This window comes from Ixodes scapularis, unplaced genomic scaffold, assembly GCF_016920785.2.
Source record: "Ixodes scapularis isolate PalLabHiFi unplaced genomic scaffold, ASM1692078v2 PGA_scaffold1__304_contigs__length_218370807, whole genome shotgun sequence".
Lineage (NCBI taxonomy): Eukaryota > Metazoa > Arthropoda > Arachnida > Ixodida > Ixodidae > Ixodes > Ixodes scapularis.
This window is the reverse complement of record NW_024609846.1, coordinates 48,944,594-48,964,872: the sequence shown is the minus strand read 5'-3', so window position 1 is coordinate 48,964,872 and position 20,279 is coordinate 48,944,594. Positions and strand designations below refer to the sequence as shown.

General features: G+C 47.0%; 1 protein-coding gene across 1 annotated transcript; it reads right to left on the bottom strand.

Annotated features, from left to right (window-relative positions):
* Window positions 1-1,812: 1,812 nt before the first annotated feature.
* On the bottom strand, window positions 1,813-14,590 carry LOC8023354 (GPN-loop GTPase 1). The gene is made up of 13 exons (XM_029967209.3): window positions 14,337-14,590; window positions 13,975-14,093; window positions 9,065-9,158; window positions 8,934-8,973; window positions 7,339-7,405; window positions 7,171-7,208; window positions 6,999-7,077; window positions 5,787-5,927; window positions 4,876-5,105; window positions 4,052-4,091; window positions 3,841-3,925; window positions 2,947-3,039; window positions 1,813-1,975 (listed from the first exon to the last, which is right to left on the bottom strand). The coding sequence occupies exons 1-13, from the start codon at window positions 14,347-14,349 to the stop codon at window positions 1,869-1,871; spliced, it is 1,146 nt and encodes a 381-aa protein (XP_029823069.1). The 5' UTR covers window positions 14,350-14,590; the 3' UTR covers window positions 1,813-1,868.
* Window positions 14,591-20,279: the final 5,689 nt, after the last annotated feature.

Genomic DNA, 20,279 nt, shown 5'->3' with positions numbered 1-20,279 from the left:
TTTAAGTGTGTGCGTAAAATTCTGCATGACAACACCAAGCACGACTGGGTGCGGCCGCTTTTCAAAAAAGTTTAAAAATGGCCCAAACCAAATTTCTAACACCCCCCCAAATTGACGGGCTTACAATTTGTCAATATTAAAAATGTTTGCAGACGCTTACCAAAATGATGTACCTGATGTTGACCTCCAGTCCATCGTTATCCTTGACTTGTTCCGTGGAGGTCTATCTCGCTCGAGCTGTCCTCGACAAATGAAGCTTGGTCTTGGTTGAACATGCTTGTGTACAGACATGGCAACAACCAGATGCTCTGCTTGCAACTCTGTACATGGCAGTATTGTTCGTCATTCAATGACAAGGTGTCCTAATCCTTTCAAAGGCTATGACACAAATGTGTACCTCTAAACCCCTCACTTTTATTTTTTTGGGAATATATTGTATATTGAGCCATTTTAAGAATTTTAGTGGAATTCTACTTTATTTTCTGGCAACCAAAGTTTGTAAAGAAAATTTGAGTGAAAATGTTTTTCGCCAAGAAAGCTTGTGAAGAAAATGTTTTCCAGGATAAATGGCAAGTGCCGTTTGAAAGTGCTAATGAATATCTCGACCCCATTTTGAGGTGATTAGTAGTACCTTTTGAGCAGCAAGGGCACCGATACAAGTGTTGCCGTTAAAATTTCAATATCTTTGTAGATCACTTTTGTGTGCGTTTCATTTTTTGTATAGAGGACAGAAAGATCTCTGAAAGAGAAAGTGTACAACCTAAAGCCAGGATCCTACCAGCACACTGTGGAATCTGTGTGGGCCATTAGAAAAGATGCAGTGGTCGCCATATTTTCTTACGCATCCCAAAACAACACTAATTATGAAGTCAAGTTCAGACTTGTAGGCTCAGCAGAAGTCTCCAGTTGTGTGGTTGCATCTTCAAAATGCGTACAGCCAAGCATCCAACATGCAGGTCTGCCATAATTGGGCACTGTCCTTCTGTCAAAAACAAAAGATTTTATTTTGAAAGCAATAGCTTTATGGGTGACACTTTGCAAAGATTTCGTCTTCGTCGCTCGTCGTCGAAAAAGTTTTCCCTCCCCACTTTCCGCGAGGGCGGGAAGTCGAGACTCTCTCCGCCGTGCCACGTGAAGCGAGCAAGGACAAGCAAAAAGGGCAGCCCTCGCATCCCGCCAAGAATTGCGCAACAAATGGCGAATCGTGTTGTCTGCTCGAAAGATATTTCGAGCAGTGGCATTTCACGTTATGCGAAATCCCACTTTGGCAGTATACAGTTGCTACTCGTAATGTTGGATGGTTTTAGAAACTTCCACCGCACTTACCCACATACTTCATAGATCACAGGTGGCGGTCGTCACGTCAGCGACACAAACCACAATGGCTATGAGAATTAATCACGTCGCACCTCCATCCTCATGTACACCCGCCAGCAATATGAAAGTGAACACCTTACCTGGTTTCTTGCCTGTTTTACGGCTCCCTAAAGCTATATTAACTCTCAATGTCTCAAATGGTACGTGGCTTGGGGGTCTAAACTTTGCGTACTAGCTCTCTTGAGTGACACCCTTTGGTATGAAACATAAAGGTCCTTTCCTTCGACTGCTGCGCCCTCTCTTTTTCTGCTACAAAATCAGTCCCGGAACTTTTTGATCACACTTCGTAATTATGTGAAAGGCAAAAGACAACTTTGGGGTGAAAGCTAATGAGCCATATCTTGTGATTCTCTAGCAAAAATGCGAACTGAGTACCATCTTTTTTCGAAAGCTTCTCTATCGTGCTTTGGAAAAAGGACAAAGAAATGCAACAAGTGAATCAAAGATAGTCTTATTTACACACAAGAGTCTCTCATCCCAAAAAAGCCCCGTCAACCCGAGTCTTCTTTGGCCTTTGACTCATACTTTTTCTGGCGCTTCGTCTTTTCCCTCTCCAAGAAGTTCTTGAAGGACTCATACTCTCGCTTCTCTTCCTCGTCTGAAAAGACAAACAAATATAAGTACAGTTATTAGATTTCAATGAACATGTTGGCATGCTTGTTAAGAAAATGAAAGCCAAAAACAAAGAGTGATAATAGCAGAAATGTACAGGCTGTAGATATGTCATTATCCCTGTTTGCATAGCAAATACACAATATTTAGCATGCATTGTTTAAGAGAGGAATACAAGTTGAACAGTTATTAACTTAGAACTGCTATTAACGGCCGTTGTAAGTGAGGCAACTATTTTTACTGTCAACCTGAAAAGACAGTAGTATGAGTTGCTAAACTACTCCCAAATACCAACAGTTAGCTTCAAATTTTGAGATAGTCGCGAGAAATAGGGTTGAGCACTTGTTAAGTCCGAGAGCGGAAATGCGGGAGGTTCTCTGTGCGGCTTGTAATTCGTCAGCTCTCCCTTTCCTTTGGTTCCACCACAAACTTGCTAGTGGTTCCTTCTCTCAACCATTGCCACTATCACGTCTTGTTCCGTGCAAGCTCTAAGATTTTGATTTTTTGTTCCTACTAAGGAACCTTGTTCACTCTCCCCTCGCGACTGCAGTTGGCGACAGGTTAAGAATGCAGTCTATAGTAGCTCCGCCTCCATCATAGACTTTCTACCTTCAATGACATCTCGGCGTCTCGTGAACATGCACAGCTGCAACATGACAGAAGGTAACGAGCGCATGCTGCAGGCTGAACTTGTCTTGCACTATTAAGCTCTCACTGACTACAGTATTGCGGAGAAAAAAGATGATGGGCAATTGATGTCCCCAGCATATTTTTCAACTTGCTTCATTATTATAGAGTAGGTGGCCACTTCATATGTCGTCTGCCTATTTTTCTAGCACTTCAAAAGTAGGGCTGGGTGCTTATTTTACAGAATTTTACGGTTTATATTAGGGCCATGAAGTATCGTCCACAAAGCATCAGATAGGGTCCTGACGCCATAAATGAGGTAAACCTTACCCTCGTCTTCCATGGGCTGGCCCTCCTCTTCGGATGAGTCGTCGCTCGATCCATGCTGCACGTTGATCTCGGTGTCGTCCGAATGCAGGACGCCTGTTTCCGAGATGAGACGGCGGCAGGCATTAGGACGGCCGTTGTGTGAGGAGTGGAATGCAGACACGAAGAATAAGCGACCAGAACCAGCCGGGGGAAGGTACAATCTTAACTACAGTCACCACTTCCATGAAAATTCATATTTCTCAACGTCCCAACTTATATCTACTAGGTCCTACATTAGGCAATATGTCATCTATCGTTACTGGCTGGATTTAAAAATTGTAACAGCTCCTACAATTTAAACGGAGAGTGCACCACAGAAGAGCAGAAACTTTCCACCAGCCCATTCCACTTTAGTGAGAGCACTTAAACGAGGGCGTTTGGAACGCTTCATTTACAGGAATGGGGAAAGGCAAAAACACTCGAGAGAACACGACAATGCACTCTCCTTTTGGCATGAGATAGTTCCACCTCAGAGGCAATAAGATCCCTTTGTTGCAGCGTTTGGTTGAGCCAAATTCTGCATTCGACGTTCCAGCGTGACAAATGCACCGTACGGAAGCACCCTCGCAGTAAGTCGCAGCACCGTACCGAACCGATCCTTGCATGTCTGATTCAGCGTTGCAACAACGGTGATTTGGTATTCGTTTTTCGAAATTTTTTTCCAGCCAATAAATAAACAACGATGCGCAAGAAAATAGGAAATATGTGGGAATCGCAAGTATTTCACGGCTACACGATGAATGGCACCAGTCTGTTCTCTCGCTGGAAGAGATAGCGCGAGGTTGTAAGTGGTCGCAGGTAGCGTGACGGGGCCTCCGAGTGCTCCGCTGCGCTTCCCACAGGGAGCTTGCTCACCTATGAGGGGCAGGGCATCCCCTTGGGCCACATCCAGCCTCAGCCTCTCCAGCTGCTTCTCCTGCGCGGCAAGCGTGGCTTCTTCCTGGAGAAGAAAAAAAAGATGTTTTTACGTTTAAATACACTTACAGATGCAGGCATGTTTGTAAGGGTGTTTGTAAACGACTGGTACCCCTATGCAGTTCTCAATATAGGCATTAATTCTACATACCTTCTCCTTCTTCAGCTTCTCATAGACTTTCTTGTAATCTCTGTAAAAAAAAAAAAAATGAAACTGGCAGTAAGTTTTAAAAAATGGCCATATTATTGTATTTAAAGGGGTGATGCAGCAATTTTTGGATTTTGAGGACATACCGCTTAGAACGGATCCCCAACATTAATTACCCATAAAACTCTTGTTTGTTTTTCACCACACGCAATCGAAGTTGCAGCAAAAATTAAAGACAAACGAACGGCGTTCACCCCCTGAACTCGCAGCCAGAACAAGGGGCCACGTGATCTGGAGCTGATTACATGCTGCCAATTTTGATCATAGCCACACACTGGGGTTGGCAAGGCACAGGACATGCAACGAGTTCCAGACATTGTTATGGTTCGGCTATTGTCATCATTGCAGCGTTTGGACATGGGTCACTACCCGTATGCTTCTCAAGCTATAGATTATAACGAGCCCAAATCGAGTGCCCATGCAATCCTCGGGTCCAATTTATCGGCCGTATTCAAATATCATCACTGGGCGGTACAGCAACCGCCCACCTATGCCATCAAGTTTTGTGAAGGAGGGATTGAATGAAAATGCTCCTTGAAATTACACCGCAACAAAGGAGTTTCTTGGCCAGTGGCGTTGCGTGCGAATATCCTCGAGTTCCACTAGTGAAAGTAAGCTCGCGTAAAGTGAGAAACATTTTAATTGAACATAGTTGCACCGCCCCTTTAAGGTCTTTTGAGTAAACTTTCACTCGGAAGAACAAATGAACTTTGATTGAACGACGGATCGCCGCCGAGCAGTGAACAGGACGTGCCAGGCCCACTCACGTGTCATACTCGTGCCTGGCCTTGGCAAGGGCGGCGAAAAACTCAGGCACTCCCTTCCCCGTGACGGCCGACACCCCCACCGCACTCAGGTTGGAGTAGAACTCGTCCAGCACAAGGCTGAGCGAGCGGCTCAGGTTGGAGATGTACGAGGTCTCCCCCTGGAGGGACTCTTGGAACGCTTCGAAGTCCTGCATCCAGTTCATTGCAAACTGGTGGTCCACAACGTCCACCTGCGGGAGCAAGAGGCAGCGGAGTTGTCTTCCTCGAGTTGGCCCCAAGCTTTCCCCGCTCCGCTCGTCGACAAACTCCCTCCCTCCACCAGACGGCGGGAGGTAAATTTTTTGAAGGTGCGGTTCCGTCGGTCTACGGCCACTGCTAACGTGCAGTACGGCCATAGATACACTCGCTATGTACAGCTTACCTGTAGTCGCATACAGAATGAGAATGGCAGGCCGCGTCGTTCGTAAACCCTGCCTTTAGCGTGTGCTCCGTGCCTTCTGCCACGCTTTGACTGCACACGCGCGCTAGAGGTGCACGAGATGTCGAAGCGTTGTCAAAGGTAAGAAGCTCGCGCTGTAGGCGGGACAACTGAAGCTCCTCCATATTGTTCTCACCTTGTCAGTGACTATAGGATTTTCTACCATCACATTAAAAACAACAAAAAAATTGAGTTAGCAAAATAAGTTGCAAGTTGGTGTCCTTCATTCACTTGGTACTCAATGATCACTGTCGCTGCACCTCTTCCGCAAGACTGGACAGACCCGCTGCTAGCCCGCTTTGCCAGCACTGCAACCCAGACCTCCTTCCTTCCTCCCTCCCTCCCTTCCCTTCCCTCCCTTCCCCCCTCCTCTCCTCTCCTCCCCCCTCCCCCCCCCCATTACCGACAACAAGGAGCTCGACACAGTACATACCTTGTTCATGGCAATGACAAAGGGCAGCTTGGTCTTGTAGAGGATGCTGCATGCATACAGCATGTTGGACATGAAGGTCACAGGGCTCACGCTGCGCACCGTGTCCATCACGTACACCACCACCGTCGGGAACTCGGAAGCCTGGAACGGGGCAACGGCACTACATCGCTTTCCGCCCTCTTCAGTTGGTCCACACACGCAATTTTGTATGCCCTGCCAAAGGGATTTCGGTGGTGGAGGGGTTGTCAGACTTTGCAAGGGGATGTACCCCTCACCAATCTTCCCTTGAGTCTACTTTATGCTCCAGCCCGACCAGGGGGTTTGCTGCGGTATTCCATATTTTGTGCTCAACAGCTCCTCAGCGTTAACAATAAAACTCCTCCATAGCAAAAAAAAAAAAAAAAAAAAAAAAAGTGACATTTACAGAAAATATTTTTGCTATCTTCACTATTATAAGCACACTTCAACTTTCCTTTACTATATCCACATTGTTTCTAAATCGGTCCTTGCTATAGAGAGGTTCTAGAGCAGGGGTCGGCAAGCTTTTACAGCCGCAAGCCAAGTCGTCCAGAAGCCGACATGGAGGGGGCCGGACGGCAAGTTGCGAACTGTGTCTGGGGAGGCGAAGAAAAGGCAAAAAGGAAATGGAGACATTATCTGCCAAAGTATGGGGATGCTAGACAATGCCAAATGGAAGTGCTCCTTGAGTCTTTGCGAGGCAGCTGGAAGGGAGGGTCTCTTTCTGGTGTCATACCGGGGGCTGCATAAAAGTGCCTCGTGGGCTGTGGTTTGTCGACCCCTGTTCCAGAGTATCACAGTTTGAAAGCCACCCATGCAACATCCTTGCCCCACTGTAAATATTCCTCTCAAGCAAAGATGAGCAATGATGAGTAATAGCTGAAACAATAAGGCCCAATTTATTTGAGAAGCAGAAGTCAGTTTCCTGATCACGTTTATTGTGATTTCAGGATGTGTCATGCCATGACCACTGCGGTAATTCTGCACAATTAACGGTGGGATAAGTCTATGTAATCTAATATACTAGGCTCTTTTCATTGAAATCACATTTTTCAAACTAAGCCAAATGGGAACTTTTGACATCAGGATAATGTAATTGATGAAGAACCTCAACTACTGTTAACTACACTTCAAAGGGTCTCAATTTCCAACGAAGTAGAATAGCCATTTGAGAACCAAAAATTAGATGCTCACCAGTGTCTCCGTAATGATGCTGCCAGATGCTGACCAGGTGAACACCTCTATTTGGCCAGGAGTGTCGAAGATGACATACCTTTTGAAACGTAGGCAAATACAAGGCACGTGCATAAGGTGGATTGGAAAGAACATTACCCCTCTTTTCCTAACTGAAAGCAAAGTAACTCACTCTAGTTCAGACTTCCGTTTCCTTATCAAGTTCATGACCTGAAAGACAGTGCAAGAGTTTCATCCAATCTCGAGTCAGTTGCCATCCACAGTAACGATGTGTCAAGAGGAGACAGGTGCATAGAAACGAAAAGAAACCATTTTACGAATCACACTGCAAAAGACTCACTTGATCGAACCTTGTCGAGAAGAGATTTAAAGATGTGATGATGCCGCCGTTTGGTCCAAGACCGTACCTACAAATTGCTAAGGCAAACCTCACGTGCAATAAATTTTTGTTACAACTACCGCTGGTAGTATATGCACACGGTTTGACTCACGCTCTTCAGCGAGTACAGGGGTCAGACTGAACCAAAGTGAAGATACTGAGATATACAAGAAAACACTCTCTTCAAACATCAGAAAGAGAAATACCTTTCATGTTTTTTATACTATATTCGCCCCTCCGGAGTGACAATGTTAAGCTGTAACACTGCATCGAGTGCATTCCAGAAGCTTTTAGCATATTCCAAAATCTGCCGATATGAAGGCTACATCACTGAAAAGTGTGAAATGGAAAATATTACTCATCCATCTTGAATGATTGAAAACAGTGGATACAACCAATGTTTTTTGGCCATTCTAGGGGTAGCAGCTTAAAGGGAAGCTAAAGAGGTTCTTGAAAAAAAAAAAAGTTAGAGGTGAATTTTTGAGTATTTTTATCCCGTGAATCTCAATATCACGTTTGTTTTACCCGAAGATGTAAGTAAAAGCGAGAAAACACGAAAACCCTCTGACCAGTCGTTACGTCATATAGGATCTTTCGGCCACCAAGCACATGTCACTCGTGTGGACAGCGCGTGCAATTGCTTGTTTGCCAGGTATATTCTCTCGCACTGACGCCAGTCGTGACATCTTTTCCTAATCTTTTTGAAAAAAGCAAGAATGTGCGTACATGGCTTTGATAGGCGCTGAAGATGCGCGAGAGTGGAGATTCCGAAGACTCTGTATATGGCGTCACGCTCTGGGGAGGAGGGACTTCAATGGTACTTTAAAAATTATTTTCCGCAGCCTCCTTGCACCAAATTGAAAAATAATCTCGATATTCGAGATCCCGGAGGCCAAATGAAGACAATTTTAAATGTTTTTTTTTCTCAAATACAAAACCGCTTGAGCTTCCGTTTAATTCTTACCATGACACCTAGCATGGTAGCCTCTCATGCAGTACAAAAGAATAACTGTTTGCTCATGGATGAAGCAGCATTCCACTTGAGCCATATAATTTGCTGGCTGTGAATACGTGCTGGGCAGAGATGCAATTATGGCGTCTGTCCCTACACCGTATGGGAATTTTCACTCTTGTGAAATGAATAGAAGATTGCTCCTCTGGGAAAGACTCAAGTTAGACATCCAAAAGAGACTACATGACACATTTGTCATACACTGAAATTCCTGCTGCACCGCTCATGCTGGTTTGCACAAAATCTGAGAAATGGTGATAGTATTGTTAGAATATGATAACAATCAATTGACATATATCAGTTCTTCATCCAACTGAAGCTAGAGGAGAGGAATTTTTGACAGTGGATGCCAGGTGCTGGTCACGTAAGATAAGCAGAAATTGCCTCATAACTTTCCCTTGTTAGAAAAAGTTTCTGCAGGACCTAATCAACTGTTAGTGCTTGAAGCAACTTTGAAAAGCTATTAGACTAACAGCATGCAAGCTTTCAGAAGAAACCATTTTCCTGTGCTTGAAGCAAAGCATGATATACAAGAAAAGGATACTGCTTCATGACTTCTTTGTACTTTACGGTGTCTCTGATATCTGCAAAAGGAAAGTATAACAGTCATAAATAAATGACCAGCTTCGAGAGGAAGTATGTGGCTGAAGACAGATTCATATGAGCTGCTCCTACCGACGTTGGCTGGGTAAGGCACTTCGCTGCATGCTGGATCCAGGTTCACAACGTATGGAGGCTTTTTAATGGCATGGAGATGGGCTGTTATCCTCTGCAACGATTTGTGAACAATGAACACTTGTACAGCAAGCATGTTGCATTTAAAGTGTCTACTATCAATGAAGGAGCCCGTCTCCTCTTAAAGGGGCCATGAAACGAATTTTGGGTTGGAATGAATGATTTTAAATTGGAACTTTACTAATCGCATATTGTTTAGTTCGCCAAAAGAAAGAGGCTAGAAAGTCAAAGGCCAGCTTTTCAGTACGAACATTTCAAAATATAGCGGACTATTTTGTACCTTCTTGCCTTCGAAAGCTCTCCGCCTTTTCACTGTGATACATCCGCGGTTCCAAAAGCGCGTCACCGGCGCCAAACTGATGTCAGCAGAGCCCAGCTCATGCATTGGACACGAGAACTGCGTCACTCGGACGTATGCGCTCGTCAACAGTCAATCCGTCGACGAATATTTGGATTCGCGTTCGTGGCCAATGAGTGCCCTGACGGAACTTATTGTCACTGGGGAATCACAAGTACGATGGTGTGCATAAAAAGCGCGGTGGAAGCTAGGAGTCATCGCACCGGTGCCGAAGGAATGTCACAACCACATGATTTCACAATTCGCATTTGAGTTGAGGATTAAAGCTAAGGAGGAAGAAGTAGAAAAATCGTTTCATGACCCCTTTAAGAACTACAAATAAAACTTCTATCTTACAAATAAAAAAATGTTAACTCCCGACACTTTGGCAGCATTGTCCCATTTGTATATCATAAAATATTGAGCAACACACACACACACACACACAATGGGGGATGGGCACTTGTCCGGTTATCATTTTACACATAAATGTTCTGTGCATATTTTCCAAGATCTTACAAATTTTAGAATGGACGCTTGTCCGGTCTTCAATTTTACATATAAATGTACTGTGCATATTTTCCGAGATCTTACAAATTTAGGAATGGGCGCTTAGTGTGGAATGGGTGGATGCACGGCGTATTCTACAGTGTGTGCATTTCGGTTGGGTTTGAGTAATGTGTAGTGTGAGAATTCCCTTGCTGCTACCCGTCTCAAAGAATGTCACAATGCAAAGGTTCAACAACACATAGTAATTTGTTCACCGTCATCGCCCGCGCCGCTGCGACGGCCTTTCATTAACGGCGGAGCGCCGCTCACATGGCCAATACTGTGAACGATTGGATTTCCAGGTTGCCCACCATAGTTAATTTGTGAGGTATGGAAAGCACAGTTTGTTTGCTTACAACAATGGAAGTGTCTAAGGTAATGGTAACTACATCTCATTGGCTGGCCTGCTGCCTCCAGCGGTGGGAGTTACAGCTGCAAACTGGTGCTCAGAGCAAGAAAAGAATCACAATGTTTTCTTCGGGTAGCTATTTAAAGGTCTTCAGTGCCAGCCACACAAAGAATACACCAGCCAGCCACTAGCTACTGTGTTGAGCTGCTGGGGATTATGCACTGAGAAACTGAGAGACAGGAGGGAATGAGAATGTGCGGGAACGTTAAAATGCCAAGCTGTGCTTCAAATGATTAGTGGACAGGCCTACAGCTGGTTGCCTTTGTCTCCACTGCCCTCATTAAAAGCGTCCGAATGCGAGAGCCAAGCACCGGATGCCAGCATTCCGCATTGTAACGCATTCAACAAGTGCAGTGGAGGGAGGCAAGGGCAGCTAGCTTTAGGTCTACCCACTAATCATTCCAACCAGAGCTCGGCACTCTGAGGTCCTTGTGCACTCTCAGTTTCTCGATGCATAGCAGACTAGCATTGAAACGTTGCCAACACCAAGAAGACTTGCAAAATGTTACAGTAATGTACAAATAAAATGATAGCTCTTGCCAGCACTTTTTTTTTTTTCCGAAGCAGAGTGCCATTGTAGGTGCGTCAATGCCTGGATAGCCAAGCATCGGCACAAGGCTAGTGGACACTGGCAACACTGCCCATCCAGTTGGAAGCATTGTGAAAGGGATGCAATCTGGTTAGTTTCAGTGCCCGCAGACCATTCTTGAAGACGTGCCGACACCTTGAGTCCAGAACGTCAGCACGTCCATAGAGAAGAAACTGTCAAGTGTGAGCCAGGTGACTCTGGCAACATTGGGCAACGCTTTTGCCCGGCGCATTTTGCCGCCACATCAGTTCAATCATGCGAGTTCGTTCATTAAAACCTTTTAATCAACCTTTAACGCTGTCCACCCTCTGTGCTGGTACGTGCGAAGGAAGTGATCCAGCATTTGTACACAGTGTTTTACCACTAAGGTGTTCCTAACGATTGCCTTTCTGATCATGAACGTCTTTTCAAGTCTCACGAGTTCAGACGTTCCCTGGCCCTTCACGGCATTCAGCAACACTCTTCAGCTGCTTATCGCGCCGCAACTAATGGGCTCGTTGAGCCAAGTAATGCGACACTTGTTTCGGTGAAAAAGGCTAGTGCCATGTCGTCCCTTTGGGAAGGAAAACTGAATGCTGCGGCCTTTGCCGTGAACGCAACTACAAATGCCAGTTTACAGTTTTCACCCCTTGAATTGCCACATGGGTATGTTTCCAAATTGCCAAAAAAGAAGTTATGGCATTCAGGAACTGCTGCCCAGGAGACGAGACTTCTAGACTTCGTAGAACTTCACAGTGAAGCACAACAAAGCTCGGCGAGTCCAACAGCAACAAAACATCACTATGACAAAACTCACTGTGATACTATATTTCAAGTAGGCCGGCTTAAAGGGATAGTGAACCGAAACTGGGATTTCAGAAAACAATGCAGGAGGGGTAGGTGGGATCAGGGGCAGATGCAGGAATTTCCTGAGGGGGAGGGGGTCAGGTGTTGGTCAGCAAACCATATGTTTAGGAACCCCCTCCCCCTCTCCTTCGTTTTACGCCCTAAAATTTACACAAGCAGAAATCAAGAGGAGGGTCAGGACATCCGGACCCCCCCCCACTAAATCCGCCCCTAGGTGGGATGCTAGAATCCGTATACCGCCACCCATGAGGCGACATCTCGAATGGAAAGCCGTATTTTTGGAAAAAGCGGTCACGATTGAACGAGACTGACGAGGCGCGTGACATTTCATACATCGTTTCCTCCTCTCTTTGCTTCGGCACCTCAAGGTGGCGAGGCTGAGAAGACGCAAGGCCGTTTTCTCTGCTTCTTGACTTTTCTCGGAGAAACAAGACGTCAACATATATGAAATGCGCCTCCTTTTTTTTTTTTTAGAAAAATATGGTGATCCATTCGAGACATCGCTGTATGAGTGATGTTTCGGTGTTTGTAGTGTCCCATTGCACGCTTCTGCCGCAGCGTTTTGTGGAATGCAGATTTCGGTTCAGCATCCCTTTAAGCGCCAGGAGCCTGTGACCGATGGCACAATGAAACTCGCCCCAACATTCAAGGGACTGCACTGAATCACTAAACAAAAGACTACAACCACTTATGCGGTCTGTCGTGCCACCACCCATTCAACCAGTATGTTGTCAAGAGATGAGAAGGTCGCCCATTCCAGGCAGATTAAGCGATTCTGTTCTCCGTATGTTGACCCAGTGCTCTTTCTTTGCCAGCAATCCCACCTTGCCAGTTCTCATGCTGAACCTTCGCAGGCAAGAACAAATGGTGCTGAAGTCTTCACAGAGACTGTTGTGAGCTCTGACCGAAACGTCCCTGCGGAAGGGTCACTACGGGCTGCAGGCCGTCCATGGCGCCACGTGTAGCAGCCTAGGTGGCTGGACGACCATGAGGAGTGAACAGGCTTTTCTGACCGTAACACTGTCAAAGAGGAGTGTGAGCCAGCTAACTCTGGCAACATTGGGCGACGCTTCCGCCCAGTGCGTTTTGCCGCCATGCGAGTTCGTTCATTAAACCCTTTTAAAGGGCAAGTCCGCTCAATTCCGAAGATTTCGGGATAATGATTGATTTCGAATTAAAAAGCCCTAGTAAAACACACTACGTCATTTGCTTCGTGAAAAATGGGATATATATTTTTAAATCTAATTTTAAACACGAGCGGAAATCGAAACCGAAACTTCGGCTCCGCCTGGCAACATTAGCCTCGGGTCGCCAAGTACATGTCGTCTGGACCGCACTCTTTGCCACGTTTTGGTGTCCACGGCATTCGACGACGTCTGCACAACTGCGGCATAAGTCTGCGTGCGTGGTGTCCGTAGTGTGGACGAAACTCCGAGAGACAATAATCACAACCGGTGAGACGACGACGGCGGTAACGGCGGGCGGCCGGACGGCTCCCAAAAAACGCACTGCGCAGGCGCGTTACACCAATCACGTGGACACCGCTGAGCGCCAAGAGGCAACGTTGCTGACGTCATGCGCTACGCTTGCTCGGAGAAGTGAAAACAAGCAAAAGGGGGCCATGATAATGATGTTTAGCTCAATGTTGGCTCTGCCCATGCCGTAGCCTTGACTGCGCTGTTGGTTGCGCCTGAATTCGCCCGCTCAAGTCAGCCGATTTCGGCAACTTGGCGAGGTGCAAAGTTTGCCGGACCGTTTAAGAAACATTTAGACAGAACCGCGTCGTAACATTGCACGTGTGGTCTTCCTAGGCGATACTGAAGAGTACTGCACTGTTTTTTCAAAACCAAAAATGAAGCGGAGTTGCCCTTTAATTAACCTTTAACGCCGTCCACCCTCTGCAGCAGTACGCTTTACACAAGGGACATTCCTCCACTGTTCTTTTCTAGGCGATTCCCTCGCTGACACATTTCTGTTTAGGAAAGCTTCGTTCGTGACTACAGGCGCACTGTCGGAAGCCTGTAAACTCGGCCCGATAGTTTAGGCATGGTTACGCCCTTTCCTACTCCTCGCAGCTGTTCTTACTTGTGAAGATCTCTGTTCACGAAAGGGGGTCTCACCTGAACCCAAGTGGTCTTCCCTGAACCTGCCATGCCAAGCACGATAACGCAGGTGGGCAACGGGCCGTCCGTGCTCGCCTGGCTCGGCTCTTGCGCTTGGCTGCTCGATGCCATGGCGCCTTCAGAGGAAAAGCGGGACAATGTCAGAGCTGTGAACGTCCCCTATGTTCTCAAGGGATTGAAAGCGTACGACCGCCCCCAAAACGAGCACACCGAGTTCACTCATCGGACTCGTCGTGAGCTTCCGTGGTTTGATTCATTCTGTTGTACACCATAAGGGATTGCAGTGAAGTACTGTTGTTGTCTTCGGGCGACTGTACTATCGTAAATATATTAAGAAAACATGTGAATTTGATACGAACCTGTTGAGTCCATCAGCAGGCAAACGAGTACGCGCGCGCGTCCCTCGTGCACAAGCGTTTTGGAGTTCCGGAAGTAAAATATAAACGAACAAAGCACTTCCGTTGTATTGTCACGTGGTCTGTGACGTCACGAGCGGCTCGCGATTGGGTTTCAGTTTCAGTTTCCACGAGATTTTCCTCTTGTCGTGAGTGCGTTCTGGTAAATTGAACACCACTACACTGGCCGCTCTCGAGGTTTGATTAGACGCATTGTCGGTCGTGACAAAACCACTTGTACGGAATTACAGGAAAAATTTACCAATGCTGAAGCACTGGTAACGGCAAGGGCAGACGCGTTTTATTTTGTGTAGGTACCACTTTTATAAGACCAACAACGTGCAACACCTAAATTACGGTGGCTAGAAAGGGGAAGTGTGACGGGCGCCGCATGCGCGCAATGATCAGGAGGGGCGCGATACGCGATGAAAATTTTGAGAGAGCCTAGATTGTAGAGTGGGTCCATCTCAAACCACGGGGAGCGTTCACAATTTAATGGCGGACGCCACCGGCAAAGATTGGTCGCAAGTCTCGCTCGCAAACGAACAACGTGTTCGTCACCTCTTCGCAGCTCGTATTGCAAACGTGATTCATACACCACGTGAACCCCATTGATCAGTTAGAAAATCTTTGTAATGTAGGACCTCCCAAAAGTTTCCGGGGCCGCTGACTCGCCTGCTGGATGCAGTGCCCCCTAGCGGCCCCCAAAAACTACTTCACGGAATTTTCATCGCGGAGTTCAGGCGCACGAAATGTAGTTGCAGAAACCTGAGTCCAAATATAAAGAAGCTATGTGACTTTTCAGCACACGCACGGCGGAGCGCGCGTGTTGCGATCACTCTGGTTGTGATCAACGGTTGCGATGAAAATCTTCGCACCGCGAGAGGTGCAGCAATCTGCAGGCGAGCTGCAGGCGAGCAGAGGCGAGTCGTTTTCATCGCAACTCTGTGCAGTCCTTCACTCCCGCCCGTCACACTTCCCCTTCCAGCCACCATACATCCAAAATCCTCGTGGATTTTTTTTTAAACATTTCATCGGTTCCTCCATTAGTAATAAATGGTGGCCACGCTTGCTTGATACTTGAGATATGTAAAATCGCGCAAAAACGTTTTTTTGTTTCGGCTTGTTTTGACGCAGTGGCGTAGGCAGGAAAGGGGAAGGAGGGGTCGAACCTCTTCTTTTTTTTTTTTCCTTTGACCAAAATAATAGTTTTTTATTTCTTTTTTTAGAAGACATAGAAAGACAAATTAAGACGTCGTCCTGTCCCTTTCTGTTTCTTCGACTTTTATGTTCCTTTCTACCCCAGTCTCGGGTATATTCAACATGGTTGAGCGTTTTAGAAACGTTGTTTGGTGCTAAGCACAAACCGATACAATGGCGCGCTCGTCGACTTTGTGCGTTTGATATCCCCGGCTAAACCAATCACGCGCACAAAATGCCCCCGGATTTTGCGCTTTTTTCGGTGGGCGATTGGTCTGCCCGGAGATATATAGCAAACACAGTGATGTGATTCGTCCGAGTGATTGTGGAGACCCTCTTTGGAAAAGCCCCCAAAAATCCTATTTGAAGCAGCAAACCAAAAAGTACTTTTGGAACATTTAAAAAGATACTGAACCGATTTTTCGAACTCACTAAACAAGGCCGGGCGGATAGGCGGGAAGCTGCAAAACCAAAAAATATCACTCATACGGCGATATATCTAACGGATCGCCATATTTTTCCGGAAACAAGTGCGCGATTGAACCCGGCCGACGAGACAAGGCACGTCACGATTCCCATTCTCTCTCCTCCTCGCTACGTCCCGTCAAGCTGGTGAACCGAAGCGAGAAGGAGAGAAACGAGGCCGCTTCTCCTCATTCTCAAATTCTCCCAGAGGACAGTTAGGTCAAAGAACTCGCTTGATCGCGCCCTTCTTTTCCAAAAGTACGGCCATCCGTTTGAGATCTCGATGTACGAGTGTTTTGGAGTTCGTAGCGTCCGGTTCAACACTTCTGCAGCCTTACTTAGCGAAATCCAAATTTTGGTTCAGTATCCCTTTAAGTACACATTTCATTTTCATTCATACCAGTGCGAATATCATGTTAAGATTTATGTGAAATATAAGGGTTATGATGCAGGCTAGCTGGTGAACGTTTTAATAAAGCCCAGTAAGAGGGGAAAAGAAAGGGACAAACACAAAAGTCAAAACGCAGCTGCAAATTTCTTGTAAACAGCACGGGGGAGAAGGAAAATCTTTGAACGGGACGACATCGTCGACAGACGGCTAAGGTACCTCTGTTATCTCGCACGATGCTGGTAGATTTCCTACCTAATGTTATCTAAAGTGACGGCAGGATCATGTGTGACATTGCTAGGGCATGGCAATTGCTGCTTACCTGATTTACCACCGACTGATCAAAACAACCATACTCGGCGAGGGCGCCAACGTCACGGATAAATAAATATCTATTTGAAGCATTCTTCGTTTATTAACGGGACCAGTTGGCATCCGGGCAGGCAGGCCAAGTCCAGTTTAGGCAGCACGGTGGTGGCGGCACTCGAGCATAGGGTGTCCCAAGTCACCAGGCTTGATCAAAAATGGACCGTAAAAATCGACGCCTTCACGTAGCAATCTAAACTTTTTGTCAAAGATGTCCCGTACGAAAATGTTAGATCGGAGCGGTTCCAGTTCGGATCTGCGGGATTCTAAACTTGTGGATAGTTCCGATCCGCGCGATTCTGGGTGTAACCAGTCGGATCCAGGGAAACGCAACGCACTGGAATTGCACGGTGTTCGGTGGTTCCGATCCGCTGCCGTTGTTCCAGTAGAGTCTGCTCCCAGCCAGCGGGCGCGCACATGCGTGACTGGAGGAGGGGAGGGAGGGGGAGGGGGGGGGGCGGGGTCGGCGGGGAATTTTCGCGGTTTCTCGCAGGTCACGTGTTAGGGACAGGTGCATCCGCTACGCAGGCACTGCGAGCGGGCGTTCTCCGCGCGCGCGCCTGGCTCTGTCCATTGTCTGTTGCAGTCGGCGGCAGCTCTCCGATCGAGAGTTTAATCAGTTCAGTTTCTTCACTCTCTTCGGACTGCCGGTCGGCGTTCGCCCGGTGGCGACGTTCGCGCTTCGGGCGCACGGATACTGACGCTACCATCATTACCCTGGATGGACACCCACTGACCTCGGCTTTGAATCTTTATATAGTGTGAGGCTGCCGACCCATTGCACTTTGGCTCGGCATCTGAATGCGCTTGGCGCTGGTGTGCTTGGTGACAATACTTGGACAACTCGGATATCGCTTGCCCGCCGACACTTCCCGATGCACTCGACACTGGATACTGTGCTTGTGTGTTCTGTGTGAGTGTTCCGTGCACCGTGTTTGGTGACGACGCCTGGACGACCGTGTGCGTCGCCGGAATTACCGTTGCGCTCACCACTGGACTTTACAATAGTATTTCGCGCGATGCCCTTAGCCGTTACAAGCGAGAGATCGTCGCGATTTCAGACCCAGTCCGCCTGGGTCTGAAATCGCGACGATCTCTCGGTTGTAACGGCTAAGAGCATAGCACGAAATTCTTTTGTAGAGTCCAGTGGTGAGCGCAGCGGAAATTCCGGCGGTACACCGCCTGGGTCTAAAACTGGGGCTGGAAATGCGCGGTTCCAGGCTGGATACAAACTGGTGCCCCAATTTTGGGTCTAGGCGGAACCGGCATTTTTTATTCCGGCCTGTATCTGACATTTTCATACGGGGTATTTCGCAGGTCGGTTTTTTCTTGTAAAATTACAAAGCGTAGCTCCATTTCTGTAAAAAGTAGGGCCAGGAAACTTGCCAAAATAAACGGCGGGCGGCGACGCAGACGACGAAGTCGTCTGCGTCGCCGCCCATCGTTGATCTTCGACATTCATGGAAGCTTCCGTTTCCATGAATGTCGAGCAGAAACTGGTGATTTCCCTACAAACCCCCTGGGAAATCATTGGTTTCTGCTCGACATTTATGGGAAACAAAAGAGGGGAAGGACGTCGAACGGCCCTCGCCTCGACGCAATTTTGCAAACAATGCCAACTGTTTTCCCGCCTCCCAGAGATAATCCGCATAGAGTCCTTCTCATAGCCGAAAATAGTTTTTCGGGTTGGAGTCAATCGCGGCGTTTTTTTGCCTTGGTGCTGGAGTGAAAAAGGTAAGCTTTCCCCAAAACGTGCCCCAAGACGAAGTAATCTTGGATTTCGTCCGATCGTTAAGTTGTGACTGTCGTCGACTGTGACTGTGTTATTTTCTTTTCAGATAACGCTGCATCGTGTGCTACATACAATATATATTGTTCGAATGTTAACACTTGCTAAATTGTATGTCCGTGTCCTGTCAATCGGTAAACACGTAATTTGTGAACCTGAAAAAGGCATGCCTTTCGGCTATCTTCGGTTGTAAATTATTTTAGCTAAGCGCTTTGTCGCCTGACACGAGGCTAATCGGGCGGCGCCATCAAAACTTATCGTAAAAAAACAAACAAACACGAAAACTAACATTCCAGTCGCATACGCTCTGTCGTGGGCGTACAAAACAAATAGTTTGCATTTTTTTTTACTTTATTATTTTTCTTTTCAAATGTAGTACATAGCATTTTTAATGTCCCCGGGAAAATACCTACACCATAAAACACAAGATACACCGGGAAAAGACGATAATTCAGTCGCCAGCAGTGTTTGAAACCGCTTTTATGCAGGCTGCGCCTATCGAAATCACAGTCCACTCGGTTAGGGTTAGCAGGGACGCCGGTGAAAGTCTAGCCTCAAACCCAGTGACTGGGCTCGAAAACGGTTTGTTGCCCGTGAAGTAGAGCGTTTCCCATAGAGCCTGCTTTGAAAAAGTGGCTTCTATCCGTATGCGAGAACCGAACCAGCGTTACTAAAACACTTAGTTGGGGAACTCACCCTTGAAACCTGTCGCTGGCGTCAACCGAGAGCGAGCTAAATACGATGACAGCGCTATCCTTTAGCGATTCATTGGATGTTCCCAGAGTACCGAAACTTCCAGGCTCGAGGAGCCAAGATGGCGGCTCAATTTGTTTTCTTTGGTGAGGTCACCATAAGCTTTTAGAAAGCATATTTTTGCGTAAAAACAAAATAAAAAAAAAAACTCTTTTTGTAGAAACTTTTGTTGGAGACAAGTGCAAAATGACAGGCGCGATATGCTTTTTAAAACATTAGTTTACAAAGTCTTGAGGTAGAACTTTAATATTGTTTTTATACAACCATGTCTAACCGGTGACTTCACGGAGCGCGTCCCGACATATGCTCGTCCTGACATCGGTAGTAATTCGCGGCGCTTCTGCTAGGTAGATAGGGATTGGCGTCCCTGGAACCCTTTCCACGGTATACGCCTCGCAAGTGGGCTCATTTTCGTCTTCTGCGCATGAGAAAGGAAGTAGCGGTGACGTCAGAACCCCGAGCCCTGATTGGCTGATCGCGACCCCCTATCTCAGCGTCGTCTGCTCCTTGGTAACGTCGTCTGCTCGCAACGTCGTCTGCGTCTGTCTTACCTTTCCTGTGACTTTCGGAAGTGCAGGTCTTTACCAGCGAGCTCGACTACGCCTTTCAGAGAGGGCAGACGAAATAACTCGAGCGGTGCGTTGTTTTTGTCTAACAACTAGCAGACGCGCATCAAGGAGGGAAGTCAAAGGACTCATTGGCGAGGTGTCCCGAGGCGCCGAGGTTTGTTTGCTAAGAACCGAGAGTGAGCGTGTTAGTGTCCGCAAGTTCCCTCCCAAATACTTTTTCCCTCCTTTCGTGTGCGGCGAGACTCCACACTCTTTAACGGCGTCGGCGGGTTGGCGCAATTAACGTCGTCTGCTTTACGTCTGCTAGTCAAAGCTATGGCTGCTTTACCTTTCCTGCGTCTGTCGGAGATTCACCACTTTTTCACCGGCGAGAGTCA

Excerpts from the sequence above, each read along its gene's own strand:
- LOC8023354 (XM_029967209.3), bottom strand. Across the intron at positions 9,159-13,974 it reads GGAAGACCACTTGGGTTCAG|AGGATAACAGCCCATCTCCA; the intron begins GTGAGACCCCCT and ends AAATCGTTGCAG. Across the intron at positions 4,092-4,875 it reads GCCAGGCACGAGTATGACAC|AGATTACAAGAAAGTCTATG; the intron begins GTGAGTGGGCCT and ends TTTTTTTTACAG.